The sequence below is a fragment of the Dicentrarchus labrax genome, unplaced genomic scaffold (assembly GCF_905237075.1).
Source record: "Dicentrarchus labrax unplaced genomic scaffold, dlabrax2021, whole genome shotgun sequence".
Classification (NCBI taxonomy): Eukaryota; Metazoa; Chordata; class Actinopteri; family Moronidae; genus Dicentrarchus; species Dicentrarchus labrax.
In genome coordinates this window covers 4,400,146-4,419,363 of record NW_026136721.1, presented here as the reverse complement: position 1 = coordinate 4,419,363, position 19,218 = coordinate 4,400,146, and the positions used below count along the sequence as shown (strand labels likewise).

The 19,218-nt window shown below is 39.0% G+C and overlaps 1 protein-coding gene across 6 annotated transcripts in view; it reads left to right on the top strand.

Annotated features, from left to right (window-relative positions):
* Positions 1-19,218, top strand: part of LOC127355472 (kin of IRRE-like protein 3) — a 413,394-nt gene that overhangs the window by 149,911 nt on the left and 244,265 nt on the right. For all 6 annotated transcript variants that reach the window (XR_007881765.1, XR_007881766.1, XM_051386403.1 and 3 more), the window contains exon 2: positions 9,868-10,017. Coding sequence is in view for 4 of the 6 variants with exons in the window: in XM_051386403.1 (XP_051242363.1) it covers positions 9,868-10,017 (150 nt within the window). In the remaining 2 variants the exon portion in view is untranslated. The remainder of the gene's footprint in view (positions 1-9,867; positions 10,018-19,218) is intronic.

Below are 19,218 nucleotides of genomic sequence, written 5' to 3'. Positions count from 1 at the left end.
GAGACAAGTCCATTGTCAGAAGCAGTCAGATTTAACACATTAACACATTATGATTAGCCCAATCTGTACATGTGCAACTCTCAACAGAGATGCAAAGAACTCTAGATGGCTCACCTTTTAGCTATGGCCATCATCAGGTCCAGAATTTTTTTCTTTTTTAAATTCATTATATTCATAAATTGTTTTTGATTTTGAAATATTTTTAATGTCTTCTGGATGCAATCTGATAAGGTCTATGATATGAGTAAATATGGTCACATCTATTAGCATATTTGTATGAGACATACATGGACCATGGTCCAGTTTGTTTTGTCAGACATACAACCTCTTTTTTGCCACTCAGCTGGTCAGCCTGCTGACAGACTGCAAATGTAGGGTGAGATCCGGGATGTCACTCAGCTGTGTAATACAATAGCATCCTCGTTCCCCTGCAAATAGCTGTCTTCCATCAATTATCATGTTTTCAACACCAGAAGTCATTTTAACACAGTTACATTTTAATCCCATAGTGACATGATGTTTAAGGCGCTTCAAAACGTTTAGTCATTTGTTGGATCTTAGAGGTGTTTTTCTCCTCTTGTTGGACATGAACTGCACAATACACTTCAAACAGCTTTGTCAACTGTGTAATCTCTGTATGTATGTGACCTCTAAACATAAGAGACTGTGTTACTCCCCGTTAGAGCACTAGGCGTGACGTCCATCACTAAGCAGTTGTCTTATCAATCAGGGTGACAGACACCACAGGCTCCTGCTCATGGCTTCATCATCAGTCACAGCAGATTTGGATGGATGTGTGAGTCTGAAGCCCAGGGGCGCCGTATAGGGGGGAAAAGTTAGGACAATTCCAAGGGCCCATGACTGACAGGGCCCCCAAAAAATAGGTAAAAACTAATATAAAATTATTAAACCATCATCATTCAGTAAATATATTTCAAATATAATAATAAAATTAATGATCTCTTTGTTTTTACTTGTTTTTGGCAGTCAAAGTTAAATATTCCCATTCACCAAAAAGTAAACATCCATATTGACCGATCACCCCCCTGTATCTGCATGAAATGGCTTAGTCCTGCCTTAGCACACTTATCAGTGACGTGTTTAGTTGTAGTCAGTAGATGTGCCAGAACTACAGTGATCACAATGTTGCCTAGTAAATCAAAATCTGGTTTTCCAAAAAGCAAAGAGAGAAAAGAGAGAGAGGAAAGACAAAGGCAAGGATGTCAATCTGTAACCCAGTTTTTCACCAAGAAAGGTGGTTACCCTATAGTCTGTGAGTGGTACTAACCTGTTGGCTTAATGTCCATAGTGAAATAAGCTAGCTAGCTACAGACTAGTGTTAGCCTACATTTAATCACCATTAATCAGTTCAGGGAAACGTTTAGCAACATATTCATATTAAATCATTGTCCCTTCCCCTTTTAGCAGACTTAACAACAGATGAGTCTGCAGCACCCCAGTCTCCCCATAACTGTACCCCTCCCCGTCCCAGTGAAGAAGGTGAGCAACATTGTTTTTAGTACGTCCCGGCATGTTACACGTGCCTACTGAGTTTCGTACATATCGGTGAAATGTGGCGCCGGGGCTGCTTTTTTAAAATCCTGTAGAGGGCGCGATACAAACACGACGAACGCGATTTTTGGTATGTGAGCTTCAGGCACCACTCTTACCTTATCTACACGTGCCCTGTGAATTTCATATTCATAACTATTACAGTCTCCGCACAGGGATTTACCATGCCACCAGAGCGCCACCTAGTGGCTGATTGTTGACACATTTTTTAGCGAGCCTCAGGGAGCCATGGGGAAGCATCGTATCAAGTTTCATCTTAATCACACATTCTGTCGTAGAGATATAAACTTCTTCATTTTGAAGAGCGCCACCTTGTGGGGATGGCCTGAATTTGTGCACGATGCCTAAGGAAGACATGAGTAACTATGGACCCAAGCTTGGTGTCAATCGGACATACCAATGTGGAGAAGTCTACAGGAAGTCTTAATTTTATAGCGCGCTTATTTTTTAGAAATTTCAAAAATGTTCAAACTACTTTTTTTACCAGGGCGGTCCCCAGGTGCTAGGTGAAAAACATTTGCACTGTAGCGAAGAAAAATTATGGGTGGAAGTGGGCGGGGCCTATATGGGGAGATTGAGCTCCATTCACCGAACACGTGGATATAAGTTTTTTGAATGTGGGAGTTATTAAGTATCAAAAAAGTCATCACTATTTCCTTAATAGTAGCGCCACCTAGTGTCCGACCCATAAGTGATGCATAGAATATAAAATTTTTCACCAGGCCTGACAACTTTGCCAAATAAAATTGAGTTTTCGTATATGTTCAGGGGGGCAAAAACGCAATCAAAGGAGCTAAAAATAATAATAATAATTGGTAAGAAATCGAGCAAAAATAATAGGGACCTCCGGCGGTCGCTGGCTCGGTCCTTCATAATTCCTAGGGTTACAATAGGGCCTTGCACTTGTCAGTGCTCGGTCCCTGATAATAATAGGTAAGAAATCGAGCAAAAACAATAGGGACCTCCAGCGGTCGCTGGCTCGGTCCCTAATAATTAATTTTGTTAAGAGAATTTTCCATTTCGAAATTTTACAATAAAAATACATTGAGACTGTAAAAGATGGCCTTTAGCACATTTTTTATGGTTGCTTTTAATCTTGCATCAAATAGTGAACTGCATACTGTATGCAGACTTGCATGCGTGTACAAATCACCAGCAGTAAATATTGTGCTAGTACTAGTATTGAACTACAAGAAGCAAGACAGTTGCAAGTCTTTAATTAGAGTTATGTAAAGCTTTTGATGGGACAGTTAGGTCCTAGAGATGTGGTGACAACAGCTGCGCAGAGGGGGCCCAATTTGATTTTTTTGTCATGGGGCCCAAAATTCCTGGCGGTGCCCCTGCGAAGCCATCACGCTTTATTTGCAGGTAGTTTTGTCCTATTTCACTGACTTGATTAGAAACTAAACAGGATTCATATTACTTTTCATCCATCACATGGGTAGAAACTAGACCAATACCAATACCAATCAGTGCCTACCAATCTTCTGGGGATTTCTAAACGCAAAGAAGCTTCTTGAACAACTGTACACCCTTTGCTTGAAGCACACACCTTACCTGAAACAGTGCTTTCCCCCCAATTCTCCTCCGTAGACACGTATAAACAAATAGTGATGGGAATTCTGGCTCTTTGTAATGAGCCAGAGTATTTGGCTCATCTGAGCAAGAGGTGGCTCTTCATTTAGTGCCACTTCTGTCTTTTATAATTCAGCCAAATTTAGCAATACTTTGGCCAATGATTGGTATCACTTAAATTATTCAGCGTAAATATACAAAATCTTATACTTGATATAAATACATTACACAATATAAAAACATCAAAAACAATGTTTATTGAACGTTTTATTTGTACTGAATTATGTTTTGCATGTTGGCGATCAGCACAACATACAGACATACAGCATACAGCATTGAATACCTCTCTTTTTCTCTAGACACTCTATAAGCACAGTTAAACCTCTGGCTTTACATCAATAAAGGCAGTGCTGATGGAGGCTGCTGTGCTGCAGCATGATGTGTATATGCAGCAGCGTGGCTAAGTGCAGAATACATTGTATTAAAATTCCCCTGTTGCAGTGGAGTGCACAACTGGGTGCTATTGAAGTTAAATGTATCTTTTGATTGGTGCCCTCCCTCCCCCCATTGTTGTGTGCTTCCAAGCCTTTTCTCCCCACAAAAGATGATCAATCCATGAATCAAAGATTTTCTTGATCATTTTCTTTCTTGTTTAACCCTCCACGCTTTTTGAAGACACATTTATTTTCAAATGCAGGGAGCTAAGAAACTCAAGAGACCTGAAAGGAAGGACATTTTTACACATTGTGTCTTTTTTCTAAACCCTGTATGCAACATACAGTGGTAAACAATATAATTTTTCACAGAGACAGAGACCCAGGGGGAGTTCAGTACAGTGTTTTGCATTTGTAACATACTGTATTTTTTATTCCATAGCATTTTATAAATTATTTTTTTCCCTTCTCAGTAGTTTCAGCATAGGGTCAAATTCCTCCCTGACACTGTACCAGTGGAATATGTACCAGTGAAATCCACTGTAAAAATCGGATAATCCACTACATTAATTCAAAATTGGCTTGTTAAATTTGTTTCCTTCTTATAGGCAGACTGTGATTCTCCTCTCAACAACAATAACATGGAAGGTGGAATGACATTGACATGTAATGTGCTTTGTCACTGTTGTTAACAATTCTCAGGTTACTGAAAGCTACTGAACAGTGGTAATAATATCCTTTTAACCCCATGATCATGGGCTTCTAAACAGCTAAATTACCCATACAGCAGAGCTTACTGTAGAAATTGATTTAGGTTGAGAAATGCTTAATATGTGATATGTTTATATTATGAATGGTTATAAAATGTAAATACTGAGCTTTTACTTAGTAAGTACATGGGAATGTACTAGGAAACTACATGGTAAAAAAATTTTTTATTAGGAATGGACCCAAATAAATGGTTAATTTTCAGTAGGTACATATTATTTACTAGGATATACAGCAGTATGTACATGGAAATACCAAAAGTTTCATTCTCCTTTAGTACATTGTTGAGTTCCAGTGACATACCATAAACTGTGGCTTGATGATGCGTCAAAGACTGATCTCACCTTACCTTTGTATACCGTATACTGCCAAACTTACTTCAATTCTTCTAATAACTATGATAACTATATTGGATATATATATTTACCATCAAGTTTCCTAGTAAATACAGGTAATTACAAGACAATTTAGTAGAGCTGACAGAAGAGGTCTTCTTTAAACCGGATCATTAACAGATCAGTGGAAAACCTGCCCAAACCCAATGTGCATAAATTAATTTTCAAAAAAGTGACCTGATTCAAAAAGAACCTGACAACAGTGAGACCTGGACTGAAAATACCCAAAGATAATTAGATAAAATTAAAACTGCCAAACAGACATAAATAGAGAATACAGTGGCCATAAATGAACAGACAGTTCAAATCCAAAGATGCATCAATCATTTCAGTCATCAGTTCAAATCATCAGTTTACCCTTCCTGCCTCAAAAAACACTTTGGGGTATTAAACCATGTTGCCACACTGACCCGGGACCAATAGAACAGGACCTTACCTGGACACAGTTAGACTCAACTTAAAATTATTTCAGGTTGGGTGTCAGTTACTAGGAACCAGGTGTACCTGTGAAGACTTGTCAAACTGACAATGACAGTCAAACATATGAACAAGGTTCTGACTTTGGCACCTCAAGTGGTAAAGGCAGAAGGCGATACACGGTGCTACCCAGCCTTGCCAGAGATCTGACCTGGAGATTCTAAGCTGAACAGGTTGAAAGCAACACATTAACTGCACTAGTTTACACTGTGACTGTCTCATTTTTAATATTATGCAATCGGAATCAGTGAAAAGATGATGTCACCAAAGAAACGTTCTACACATAGTGGCTTTGGATAATTCAGTCAGTTTTATGAGTGTATAAAATATTCACTGGAAGGCTGCAGTGTGTACAGTTTAGCTGTCCACTCCTGTGCCGCAGCTTATGGTACTGCTGAGTCCCTATATAGTGCTATGATAGGAGACCTCTCATGGACCACTGTGGGATCAAAGCATCCAAAATGTCCCCCACCCTTGTTTCACTCTATGTGGCAGGTAAGGGAATTGAGGGTCCCTTAGAAGCTTACATTAAATCCATGAGCCAATGAGAGAATCCATTCCCCTATCAATGGCTGGCAAATTGAAAGCAAACATTGTGTTGAGTGTTGTGTTGATCTCGAAGCTGAATTAAGATTTGTTAAGGAAACAAGCAGTTATAGTAAGTAACTATTAGTTAGTAAGTTAAGTTAATAGAAGGCAACTTCAGTTCTACCCGATCCCTTCAATAGCATTAACCCTGAACAACAATAAATTATATTTTTCATTCCTGTCATATAGTTGTAAACTGAACCCTGGAAACCTGAGGTTACATTTGAGTACTTCTGCTTCAAGTGGCTCTCCTGTTTAGCAAAGCACCATTCTGCCATTCTTTATCTCTTATTACACACATCTAAGCTGTCAACAGTATCTACTACTGTTGACAGCTTAGATAGATGTAGATGTAGATTCTATACCAACAACTTGAAGAAAAAAAACCCAATGATGTAATCATTCTTAATGCCAGGCACCTATGCAATTTGGTGGCTTGAAATCTATGTTTAATATGTAAGACCTCCAGACAAATGGGGGATAAAGTGTGGTGATTTCAGCAAATAAATGTATTTATTTTGAATAGACTGAGACAGTCATCTCCCACCAAGAAGTGGGGAGACGACTAATATAATGATGAGATTTATTTGTTCTGTTCATCCTCCCATTAGTGCCTGCCCTGCTGTGCAGACATACTGTTCTGAAGCGCAAGACAAGGTTAGATTGTCACATTACAGCTCTCCCCATGGAGCTGTGATAGAAGGAGACACAGACATGTACATATAAAGATTGCCCCCCACTGGAATCCCCATTGGCACTGTCTGCTACTTCCATGCTTATCATGATCTCCTGCACTCTGTTTGTGTGCCAAACCCATATTTAAAACTTTACAGACTTGATTTATGTGTACCACACACACCACAGTGTGTAAGAACCACAGCTCTACACACTGTAAGTCTGATTGTAGCTGAGAGGCCTGTTTTGCTAAAAACATTCTTTCAAAGTAATAACAAATAAATAGATAAATTCAAGTGTTTTTGGCTCACTACTAAACAGGAAATAGACTGCTTTAAACATCAGTAAATGTTGTAACTAACATGCATTTCTCCAGAGAATAAAGACTTCTGAGTATCCGCTTGCATAAAGTTTGAGTTTTGGTTCTTTGGAAAAACAAGAAAGTCTCGTAGAAGCAAATAAACGCCACACTCTACTCCTTATGCGAAGTGCCAGCAAAAAACCCCAAAACAAAACATAATGGGCCTCATGCAAGAAGCAATATACAGACAAATGTTCTTTTATTTTAGTTTGTATTGTATTGTATTGTATTTGCTTGAAGGAGGAAAGATAAAACAGAAGTGTTCCTTTCTTGTTTGTTTTATTTGTCAACAAACAGTGTCAAGAATCAAACAATCTTCAAATGTAATTAATTAAATTTGATTTATCCACAACAACATGTGTTTGTGTCTAAGCTATGTCTACTTTCTTCCGTACAGTTAGGATTAAATGATAGTAATAATCGAAGGCACAAAATTAATATGTTTAATTAAGAAAAATACGCCTTAGACAAACCTCTGTATTTATTTACGCATTGTGAAAATTTGCAGTTTCTAAAATTCAGACTAAAATGTTATCAGGCGATTACATTGTAGTTACCTTTTACTAATAAAAACAAACATTATATACAAAAATTACAGTACAAGAAATGGGTGAATAAATAGGTAAAATAAATAAAACAATTTTACATGGTGGAGTGCTGAGGATGAACTAAGGAGTCTCACAGCCTGAAGGAAGAAGCTGCTCAGACGTCTGGTTGATGTCTGATTGGATTTCATTTTAAAGGATTTCAAACAGAAATTGTTTGAATCGACTGGTTAAGGAGATTAGGACTATGGCAATAGCGGGGCATGGCAGAGGCATGGTAGCTCCTTCAAACTTTGCTACAACTTTATTGCAAAAAAATATAGATGTTGTCAGAAAAGGAAGCGCAGGATTGGATAGAGCAGTGGACCTCAGTCAGACCAGGCAATATGGCGGGAGATGCAGTCCCCCCAGGAGGAGAGCCGGATAGGAGCCATGCTTGCCCAGCTTGGGGTTAAGGCTGCTCCTGGCTAATGTCCGGTCTGGACAAAATGGGACTGGCCAAACATTGGGAAATAAGACCCACATCTTCACAGAGACTTGCACTATCAACATCCCTGAGGCAAACAAATCAATGATACTTGCTGCACAAATTAAGTCAAAGTGGATGCACAATGTTTTTTACCCTGGATGCAAATTCAAAAGATGTACTGCAAAACTATTTACTGGGACAAATCATCATTCATGGTCTTTAGATTCCAACAAAAGCACTAAAACATGAATCTTGTGGGTAAACCCTGAGACTTGACAGGTAACTTAAAAGTCCATTTGTCAACACAACAGCAGCCATGGCCTTGTTACTTGAGGTAGGTTGACAGCTTGAATTTTCGTGACTGTTGGACATGATGTGGAGCTGGAGATGACATATTGGAAACTTTGTATGCATTTGATGACTGTCTTGCTGAGGCTTCACCTATTGTTGCCAGTCGTTAGGGCTTCACAAGTAAGTTATAGATTCAGAAATACATTTACTGTGGGTCAAGTCACATGGATACACATTTTCACGAAAATCTGACATTAGTGACAGTAGTTAAATCACTCCTTGTGTACTCAGTTTGGTGCTAGAGAACATATAATCACACATTATATTGCTGTTTGTCAAGTGATTATGTAAATCAATTAGTGGTAGTAAGTAAATAGTAGGTGACACTTTCAGTACTGACTCAGGCCTTATCAAGGAGGGGCTTATTTGTAATTCTGGGGATATTGAATGTGTGTACCAAAGTTTGTACATAAAGGTAAAATGTACCGTGAGGGCTGTATAGTACATTACTCTATTTTTCCACCATTTGACTTATTTATTTACTTCTTATTGACTTGTTCGTAATGATGTAACCTACCAAGATGAAACCAACATGGTACCGAATGACATTGACACCAACCAGGTGTGTTCACTGTTGTGTTACCTGGTCCATATATCTACTTTGTCTGCTTATTCTAATTCAAGGTGTTTCTTTGAAGAGCATATGGAATTCTCAATAAATCATGTACTTAAGATTAGAGCGAGGGGAGATAGTACACTAGTTCACGCTTGCTCAAATGGTTGGTTACGACCCAAAACTGGGTTGCGGACTCGTGAATGGGTCTTGGAGAGTGTGGTAGAAAAAAAATCTATTGTAAATGCTTAGTTATCTGATGTCCACAGTAAAACAAATTAGTTATTTTGTGCGTAAATACAGTTTGTTGTGATGTTAATTCTGTTCATATTTACAAAAATCAGCACCACACAGTTGAGATGTTCATACACAGTTTATTATTATTGCAGGGATGAAAATATATATATGTTTTTAATAGAGGTGACATTGTATATGTGTTTACTAGTATGACTGCTCTGTGTGTCTGTAATGCCAATCTTGCAGTGTGCAAGGCATTCATATCTAACAGAACCTGAATACAGGGATGTAAATATCAATATTTCTATGTTTTATGTTAAAAAAACATGACATGACATGACATGACATGACATGAAACACATGTTTACTAGCCTATTTGAAAAATAAATTAGCTTGGTTTGAAATCTTTATGAAAGTGGGTCATGACTTAATGATGATGGGAAAATGTGGGTGCCGAGGTGAGACCAGGTGTGAACCACTCGCATTAATCATTAATTACAGATAGCATCATTGCCATTGTAGGCCCAGGCTGACATATCTTAACAACTGTTGAATAGATTGACATGAAATCTGGTACAGGTATCCAAGTAACTAGATATTTAGATAGATTTAGATAGATATCTAGTTTTGATATAATTTTGATATTATTGCAGTTTCAATGCCTTATGATCTCTTGTGGCCTAGACAATTTTCTGGCCTAACATGTGGCCAATGAAGTGCGTCTGGAGGGTACCCCAAAACACTTCCATTATCCTTAGATTTGAGTCCATCACAAATATCATCATTTGCTTGCTCAGTTGCAGTTTGTGTCATTTTGTATTTATTGTACAAGTTGGAGAAATCAGTTTACACATTTTGCCCCTGCAGGGAGATCTACTGTGTTCACCCAACAACCCACAGACTTGGTGGTGGTGGCAGGCCAGCCAGTCACACTGCCCTGCTCTATTCCCGGATACCATGGCATGGTGCTCTGGCTGCGTGATGGCATGGCCCTGGGTGTCAACAGGGATCTCTCAGGTAATAAGTCTTTTACTGAGTTATTTGATCTCATCAACTCCACAAATACAATAATAATAATCTTTATTTATAGGGCACCTTTAAAATCCATTTTACAAAGTGCTGCACAAGACATGAAACACAACAGGTAAAAACAATAAAAACATTTGAGGAAATAAAAGATCAAGAAAGTTTAAGAAGTTCAAGGAAATTTAAATTAAAGTAAAATCAAAAAAGGCTCTCCGTTAGAAGTATGTTTTAAGAAGGGACTTAAAGGAGATCACTGACTCAGCTGACCTGATTTGGTCTGGCAGATTTTTCCAAAGCCTCAGGCCCCTGACAGCTGTCTGTCACCTTTCGATTTCACCTGGGCTGGAAGCACGAGCTGGCATGTACAGTACAAATGGCTTGAATATATAGCAGGGGGATGGGCCATGAAACCTTAAAATCAATTTGAAAACAGACTGGGAGTGTGAGCCAATGTGAAGAGGCTAAAAAAGGAGAATTAGAATCAGAATACGAATCAGTTTTATTACCAAGTAAGTTTTTACACGTACAAGGAGTTTGCTTTGGTGCATAAAAATCACACAAAAATAAAAGTACCAAAAACCAACTGTAGTACATTAATGAGACCATCTTCAGACAGAAAGAAACTGTATTGGTCCTGATGGACCGCAGCCTCCTGCCAGAGGGAAGTGTTTCAAACAGTTTGTGTCCGGGCTGGGAGGGGTTAGCCACAATCTTGCCTACACGCCTCAGGGTCCTAGAGGCGTACAGGTCCTGGAGGTATGGCAGATTGCAGTCGATCACCTTCTCAGCAGATCGAATGATACGCTGCAGTCTGCCCTTGTCCTTGGCAGTGGCAGCAGCGTACCAGATGGTGATGGATGAGGTGTAGAAGTGCACCATCATAATCTTTGGCAGGTTGAACTTCCCCAGCTGCCGCAGGAAGTACATCCTCTGCTGGGCTTTCTTGAGATCCTGGGTAATGATGGTATCCAGGAAGTGGAAGGACTCCACAGAGACAACTGGGGAGTCACACAGGATGATGGGGGCAGTTGGGGCTGGGTTCTTCCTGAAGTCCACAACCATCTCTACAGTTTTTAGAGCGTTTAGCTCCAGGTTGTTCTGGCTGCACCAGGTCACCAGATGGTCAATCTCCCATCTGTAGGCGGACTCATCTCCACCAAAGATGAGCCCATTGAGGGTGGTGTATCCATGAACTTCAGGAGCCTGGCGGTCTGGTGACTGGAGGTATAGCTTGTGTGAGTGATGCAAAATTGTTTCATTAGTAGACTGTAACATAGTAAAAACAGAACTTAAACACGCCAGCAACCTTTTCAAACAAAATCCTTCCTCCACAAAATATTAAAATTAGTTGTATGAACACTATTAACCAACAAGTAGCATACAGCAACAGTGGTCACCAAGTGCTTGCTCATGGTGGGAACTGTTGGGTCTCTGTAAATAATTTAATAAGTAGTACAGTATAGACATGCTCTATTTGAAAGGTGTCCTGTAATAACTTTTGTTATGAATTGGTGCTATACAAATAACATTTAATTAGAATAGAATGCCTTTATTGTCACTGTACACATGTATGATGAGATTAAATAGCCAACTCCAATGGCAGTGCCAGAAACAGTACAATTATCAAAGTATATACAATATAAACACAGGACATAAGGAGATAATACAAAAGGGAGGTAGGGTGTGCAGTCCTGCGGAGTGTGTACATTTCCAAATATATACAATATAAACAGGACATGAATTAATAATTACAACAGAGGGAGGTAGGGTGTGCAGGCCTGAGGAGTGTGTACATTTGCAAATAAATAAGGTGCTATATACAGTGTAAGATATATATATTGCACATTATATATTATATATTATATATATATAGCCCATTTATGGTGTGTAATATTGCACATTGAATGGTATTGCACAGTAACTATCAGTGTCTAATAGTGACTGAAGAGAGTCCGGGGGTTGGGGTGGTTGAACTAAGAGCATTGCATTTGAGAGTTCAGGGTGGTTATTGCTTTTGGGAAGAAGCTGTTCTTGAATCTGCTTGTTCTGGTCCTAAGGCACCTGTAGCGCCTCAGTTCAAACAGGTAAAGAAAAGAGCACTGGAATGGAGAGCCGTAAGCCGCTGCAACCATGCGCGCCACCATCTTGCTTGCTTTTGAATTGAATTGATACAAAGCTAAGAGACTGTTCTCAAGCCACATGGATGCTTATAATATCTGTGTTACTAAGATTTATATGTGAGGTTAATTTGTTGTTGTTTTTCTTAGTTGCATTTGCTAATATATATATAAAATGTTGTTAATAATATAAATAGGCTATACATTATTCTTGCCATTCAAATTAATGTAAAAACCATGAATGTGATGCCTTTAGCATTTAGCACGTCATTAAATATACAGGCTTTTCCTTCAGCACCTTCAACTCTGACTGACCTCCCTGTCTCAGGCCATAAATTAAGGTTCAGATCATACTATTCATCAAACAGCCATGACAGTGGACACGCTACGTGAGGTGGCTGAGTACCTTGGGGTGTGAACTGAACATAGGTTAACAGCATCTCATGGTCCATAACACAACTTTGTCTGGATGAGGTAAAATATATTATATGAGGTAAATATATTTAATATATATTGTGTGCTTGAGAAAGGAGGTCCCTGAAGTATGGGTGTTCTCAAGGCTGGTTAGCTCTGTTATTGTTGAAATGGCTTGTGATGGAAGAAGTTAGAATCATATTGTGCCAATACCACTGAGTATTGTAAAATGTCTTTTACAATTATTTTCATTCAGAACAAACTTTCGATACCAAGAGTTAAACTCACCAGCGCCAGTACGCCAATAAGCATGCAGCAGGCTGTCTTATGTGAAAGCCGTGCAAAAGAGACAGCGGTTGCTTTTTTTTACGAGAAGCTGCTGAACTACAGACAACTAAATAAGGCTGGGTACCAAGGTCTCCTGAGTTTGTTTCAGACTTTTTAAACCAGTGTTAAACGCTCCATTGTCTGGCTGTAAGTCTTGTTTGTGTGGACATACGCATAGGAAAATCCCCATAGTGTTTTTTTTTTTGTCGTTGGACTGAACTCTTTGAGTGGCACCTTGTCAGTCTCGTCATCTGCAAAATGTTTGGTTGAGTGTGTTCTATGGTTAATGGACCTGTACTTGTATAGCGCCTTTCTAGTCTTCCGATCACTCAAAGCGCTTTTACACTACATTCACTCAGTGATTGCAAAGTCCATCAAACAGAAACTAACATTCATACACATTCAGACACCGATGCACAGCATCGGGAGCAAGTTGGGGTTCTTGCTCAAGGATACTTTGACATGTGGTACCAGGACCCGGGGATCGAACCCACAACCATCCGATTAAGGAACGACCCGCTCTGCCTCTGAGCCACAGCCACCCTGTTCTACTCTTCTGAAGACTTAAGCTGAGGAAATGATTCCCTCCAAAAGGGTTAGGTTAGACCACCACGTTTCAGCTGCATGTTTTTGAGATCCAGTGGTGAATACCCAGATAAGGGATAAAATAAGATAAAGGTCCAATTAAACTTTTAAAGCTTTTTAAGTCAATGTGAGGACAAGAAGGTCATTGAATGACTTATACTGTTTAGTTCACAGGAAAACCACCACTCATATATATTATTTCATATTATCTAAATTCATTGCCAAGTCTGTGTATTTTTCAGTGCTGTAAAGAAAGAAAATATTATGTCACTGAGTTCATTCATTCACATGTGTTCAACTGAAAAACAGCTATTGAAAATGAAGAAGACGTTTCAGCTGCATGTTTTTGAGATCCAGTGGTGAATACCCAGATAAGGGATAAAATAAGATAAAGGTCCAATTAAACTTTTAAAGCTTTTTAAGTCAATGTGAGGACAAGAAGGTCATAGAATGACTTATACTGTTTAGTTCACAGGAAAACCACCACTCATATATATTATTTCATATTATCTAAATTCATTGCCAAGTCTGTGTATTTTGCAGTGCCGTAAAGAAAGAAAATATTATGTCACTGAGTTCATTCATTCACATGTGTTCAACTGAAAAACAGCTATTGAAAATGAAGAAGAGGAGGTGGCAAATGAGTTCCTGGTCCGCTTTATAGTAAATGCTGAAGAAGTGAAAGAAGAAGATGAGCAAATACAGGGTGTCGATGATAGTGCCACTAAGGAGGCTTTTGGCAGCCTACAAGAACAATATTTTTTTTATAGTTTTCAGACCTTTAAAAAGAAATTGGAGGAAGAAATGGTTGACCAACAGACTGACCAGAGATCCAGTCAGGGTTTCTGCCCCAAACTAGCTGCTTCATCAGCAACCCAGCCACCTGAACTGACCATATGTAAGGAAAAATTAATGGCCAGATCAGGGAGAAGGGTCAGAGAGACAAGTTGTCAAAAAAAATAAATAAATGGGACTGAAAAGAAATCACAGTGAGGAAGAAATTATTGACGCTGTTGTCAGGGCCATAAGCCCAGGCCTGAGCCTCCGTGATATGATAGAGATCAAAACAGAGGATAGCTCCACTGAGTTTTACCATCGGCTAATAAATTTCACCTAAGATAATCGCCACAGAACCTTCTATTCAGGGCGATAGATCTAAAAGAGAGACTTCTCAGATCATCCAGAAAATCCAGGCACAGATGAACAGTACAGTGCTGAATTGATACAGAGAAAGTTCTTTAGAGCTGTAGGTACAGGATTGATAAGTGACAATGTGAAATATCAGATCAAGAGCTACCTGGATGATCAATTAAATTTCAATTCAATTCAATTTTATTTGTATAGCACCAATTTATAACAGAAGTTATCTCAGGAAACTTTTCAAATAGAGCAGGTCTAGACCGAACTCCTTATAACATTATTTACAGAGACCCAACAGTACCACCATGAGCAAGCACTTGGCGACAAGGAAAAACTGCCTGTTAAAAGGTAGAAACCTAGGACAGATCCTTCGGCTCTAGGTGGGTGGTCGTCTGTCTCGACCAGTTGGGGTGAGAGAGAGAGAGAGAGAGAGAGAGAGAGAGAGAGAGAGAGACAGACAGACAGACAGACAGACAGACAGACAGACAGGTGCACAGCAACAACAGTAGCAACAACTACACTAATAGTAGTGACTGATGATGATGAACATGACAACAGCAATGATGATCCAGCAGTTACTGATGATGTTGGAAAAAACAAATGAAGGCATGCCTTGCAGCAACAAAAGTTCAGGAAGAACAGCAGAGAACCTAAAGTGAGAGAAATAAAAGCAAAAGCACAGACAGTTCAGGAGGCAGTAATTGGAGCAGTAGGGGGCCGAGAACCGTCATCCTCCACACATACAAAAGTTAAAACTGTTAAAACTCCACCAACAGTGACTCGTAAGGAATCAGTATTCCTTGATATCAACCAATTTTAAAGGTGAAATAGCTGAAATAAAGGGGGTTATTCATGAATCACACGGATCTTCCCCCTTGCACCATCCAACTAGGGGCTGTAGGGATTTGTCAGGACAGCAACAGAGGAGAACAGTGTGACCATTGATTCAAGTGTGGTCATCTGTCCAGGTGGATATGTCCACTAACACTGTAACATCCCATCCATCTCCATCTGTTACAAAATGTAACCAGAGTGAACAGCAAAAAGATGTTCATAAGCTCAGATCTGACAGTATTCAACAGTTGGAGGCAAAAATGTCCGCTAACATATCTGACAAGATAAATGAAGCAGTCAGTGTAAATCTCTTCCCCCAGGGTTTCAAGTTTGGGTTGTCCACAGATAAGGCCACACAAGTCGAGCAGCTAGCGCCAGTGTTGGTAGCTCATGAAGATGGAGTTGCAGAGGAGCCTATCATTGGATTCAATGTGATTGAACATCGGTTGGAAAAGGGCATAGATCCACCACATGTTGTAACAGAGGCTGTCAGCCGTGACATTCTCCTTTGACTGTAAGAAAGCTGAGGTTTTTTTGAAAGTGATGAAGAGTGGAGAGGAGGGACTAGGTGAGGGTAGTGAAAACAGGGAGAGGGCTAATGAGTATTCCAGCTGGTCAGACAAAAGCTGTCAAGTGTAGTGTGAGAGCAGGTCCACTTCCAGATCACCAGGATGTCCTGTCTGAGCCAAATCCACATCCGTTCCATCAGTTACCTGAGGGGTTGAGGTCTAGGAAAGTGTAGTGTGTCTACAGTGAGGTACGTGATAACACACCAATAAGTCACCAATAACACAGCTCATGAGATCTTACTGCTCCCAAGAACTGCTTTTTGAAAAACTCAGATGGCAAAACCGTATATCCAGTAGATAAAAATCAGACAGAAACAAAATAACCAACCACTGAACAAACATCTTCACCAGCAACAGGGAAACCGACAGAACAAGAAAAAGGCACGACCATTGGCAGAAAGGGCGTTGATCATAAAGTCAGACAGCTATGGAGGGAGGAGAGTAGTCTTAGCTCGGGATGAACATGATGTGGGAACCATACCCTCATTGCAGATCCGCCTCAATGACACCACACCCGTAAGGCTAACATAAATATGGATGGATAACTAATTCAAAATCTTCCTATTCCAGTCCCGGACAATCCGGCTTTTAAATGCCCTGTCCGGCTGCAGACGCAGCCTTAAGTCGGACACTCATTTGTCCTCCTTTTGAGAAAATAACTAAAAATGTCGCCTTTTGACACATTACCTTGTTAGTTTAATATTTGTTGGCTAAAAAGCTGTGTTAAAATAAGTAATTTCATTGGTTACATTTTTGTGTGGTGACCTATCAACACATGGCTCATTTTAATATTTAAATGAGCCATGTGTTGATTCCACACTCTACCACCAGGCTGTCAATCAAGCTCTCAGCAACAGAGAACATAAAGTGAGCTAACGTCAGTTGTTGGACTGAAATTCTGAAAATGCTCATACTCAGATGTATAGGCAAAGCCTATGCAAAGCCTATACATCTGAAACAGAAGGTTCCGTATTTTTTTTACCCTTTATCTATCCAGATAAAAACATCAAGAACAGTTTCTGTATGATGTTTATTAGACCTATGTAATCTGAATTGGAAGGGCATGTTGTCATGAGCTGTATCTTGTATATTTATTATTAGCTATGTGGTATGTGTATGCACCTTTATGTAATCTGGTGGAACAACATATTCAAATTTAAAACCGGACCATACCAAACAAATATTTGCTTGCGTGTCCCGGTGTATGCAAAGTGTCCTCCTTTTTGATGTGAAGGAAATGGCCACCCTAGGCTCGGTGCGGTACTTTACCAAAGGCAACATAGAAAGCTGGCAGTGATTGCATATGGGTCCAGGACTCTAACTTCTCCTGAAAAAATACTATCACCTTCAGGAAAGTCAGAGATTCTGGCCCTGAAATGGGCCATATGTGAGAGGTTCAGGGACTATCTCTACTACTCTCCCCCATTCCTAGTCTACAATGAAAATAAACCCCTCACATATGTGTTCACCCCAGCCAAGCTGAATGCAACTACCCACAGGTGGGTTGCTGAACTTGCTGACTTCCAGTTCTCTATTAAGTGCCGGCCTGGCAGGGCTAACAGGGATGCTGATGGTTTGTTGCACATGCCTTTGGATATAGAACAGTTCATGCAAACCTGCACACAAGCAGTGGCACCTGATGTCATAAACAGTGTGACTCAGTTACAAGGAAGTGAACCGTAGCTTTGTCCGCTGACCATCTCAACAGTGTTAACGGGCAACATGAGGAAAACAGATCTGCAATAAGTATGTAGCTGCTCTGGTAAGAGAAAGACAGAAACTGCACATTGATGATGAGGGTTTACTGTACAGGAAGGTGACAACTACTTCTGCCCAAGGTTTAATAAGCTGGTCTTTAAATAACTGCATGAAGTGATGGGTCACCCAGGGGTGGAGCTAGAGGGGTGGCCGGGGTAGCACTCATAGACATATATACATAGACGCCGCATCGACTGTGGAGTGGCGTGCCTACAGGGCGGCCATCTTGGAACAGGGCAAGCAGAGGCAGCGGTGCATCAACCTATGAAGGAAAGATGAACTCCTCAATCTCAAAGTAGAATTATTCGCTGAATTTTGGACCGATTTCCAAACGTATTGATTTCTTAAAAACGTCACACATGTAGCTATGATACAGGGTGCTTGGATATTTTAAAAATGCTGGTTTTACTACCCAAATACAAATTCTACTTAATGTTATCAGCAGACGAGCTTCTGACAGAAGATTTGTGAATGAAAAGATGCTGGACTTCTATACGATATATATCTGATATTCAAAAAGGGTAGAGACAGCAGATCCTATGTCTACAATAATAATAATAATTATAATAATAATATAATAACAATAATAATAATATAATATTAATATAATAATAGCAATAGCAACAATAATAATAATATAATGATAATAATAGCAATAATTATAATAATATAGCAATAATAATAACAATATAATGATAATAACAGCATTAATTATAATAATATAGCAATAATAATAACAATATAATGATAATAATAGCAATAATAATAATTATAATAGCAATAATAGTAATAATAATGATGATGATAGTGATATAATTATAATTATAATAATAACAATAATAATATAATATTAATATAATATAATGATAAGAATAGTAATAACAGTAACAATATAATAATTATTATTATACTCAAATACAATGTATACCCTTCAAGCAATACTTTAAATAAAGACCTGAACACACCTGACCGTTTTCTGGGTTCTTTTCGTTCTATCTCTGTCTGTCTGTCTGTCTGTCTGTCTGTCTGACGTTTGACAAACAAACCTCGTGAAAATAGCTTGACAACTGAGCAATTTATTATCACTTTTATTGTGTAGAAACACCATTCCTCCATAGATGTAATCATAGATGGATGCACTGTAGGAGCAAGTGGCCCTGTTCCAAGATTATTATTATTATTGCTATTATTATTATTATTATTATTGCTATTATTATCACTATATTATTATTAGTATTGCTATTGTTATCATTATATTATTATTATTGTTGCTATTGCTATTATTATATTATATATAATATTATTATATAATATTATATTATTATATAAAGAGCTTTATGACGAACAGAAAGTGGCAGGAGGAAATGGACCCAAGTTTCACTTTCAGTTTCTGGCGCAGCAATTAAACCGGCATACCGTCATTCATTTAGAAAATTAAAAACACCTGT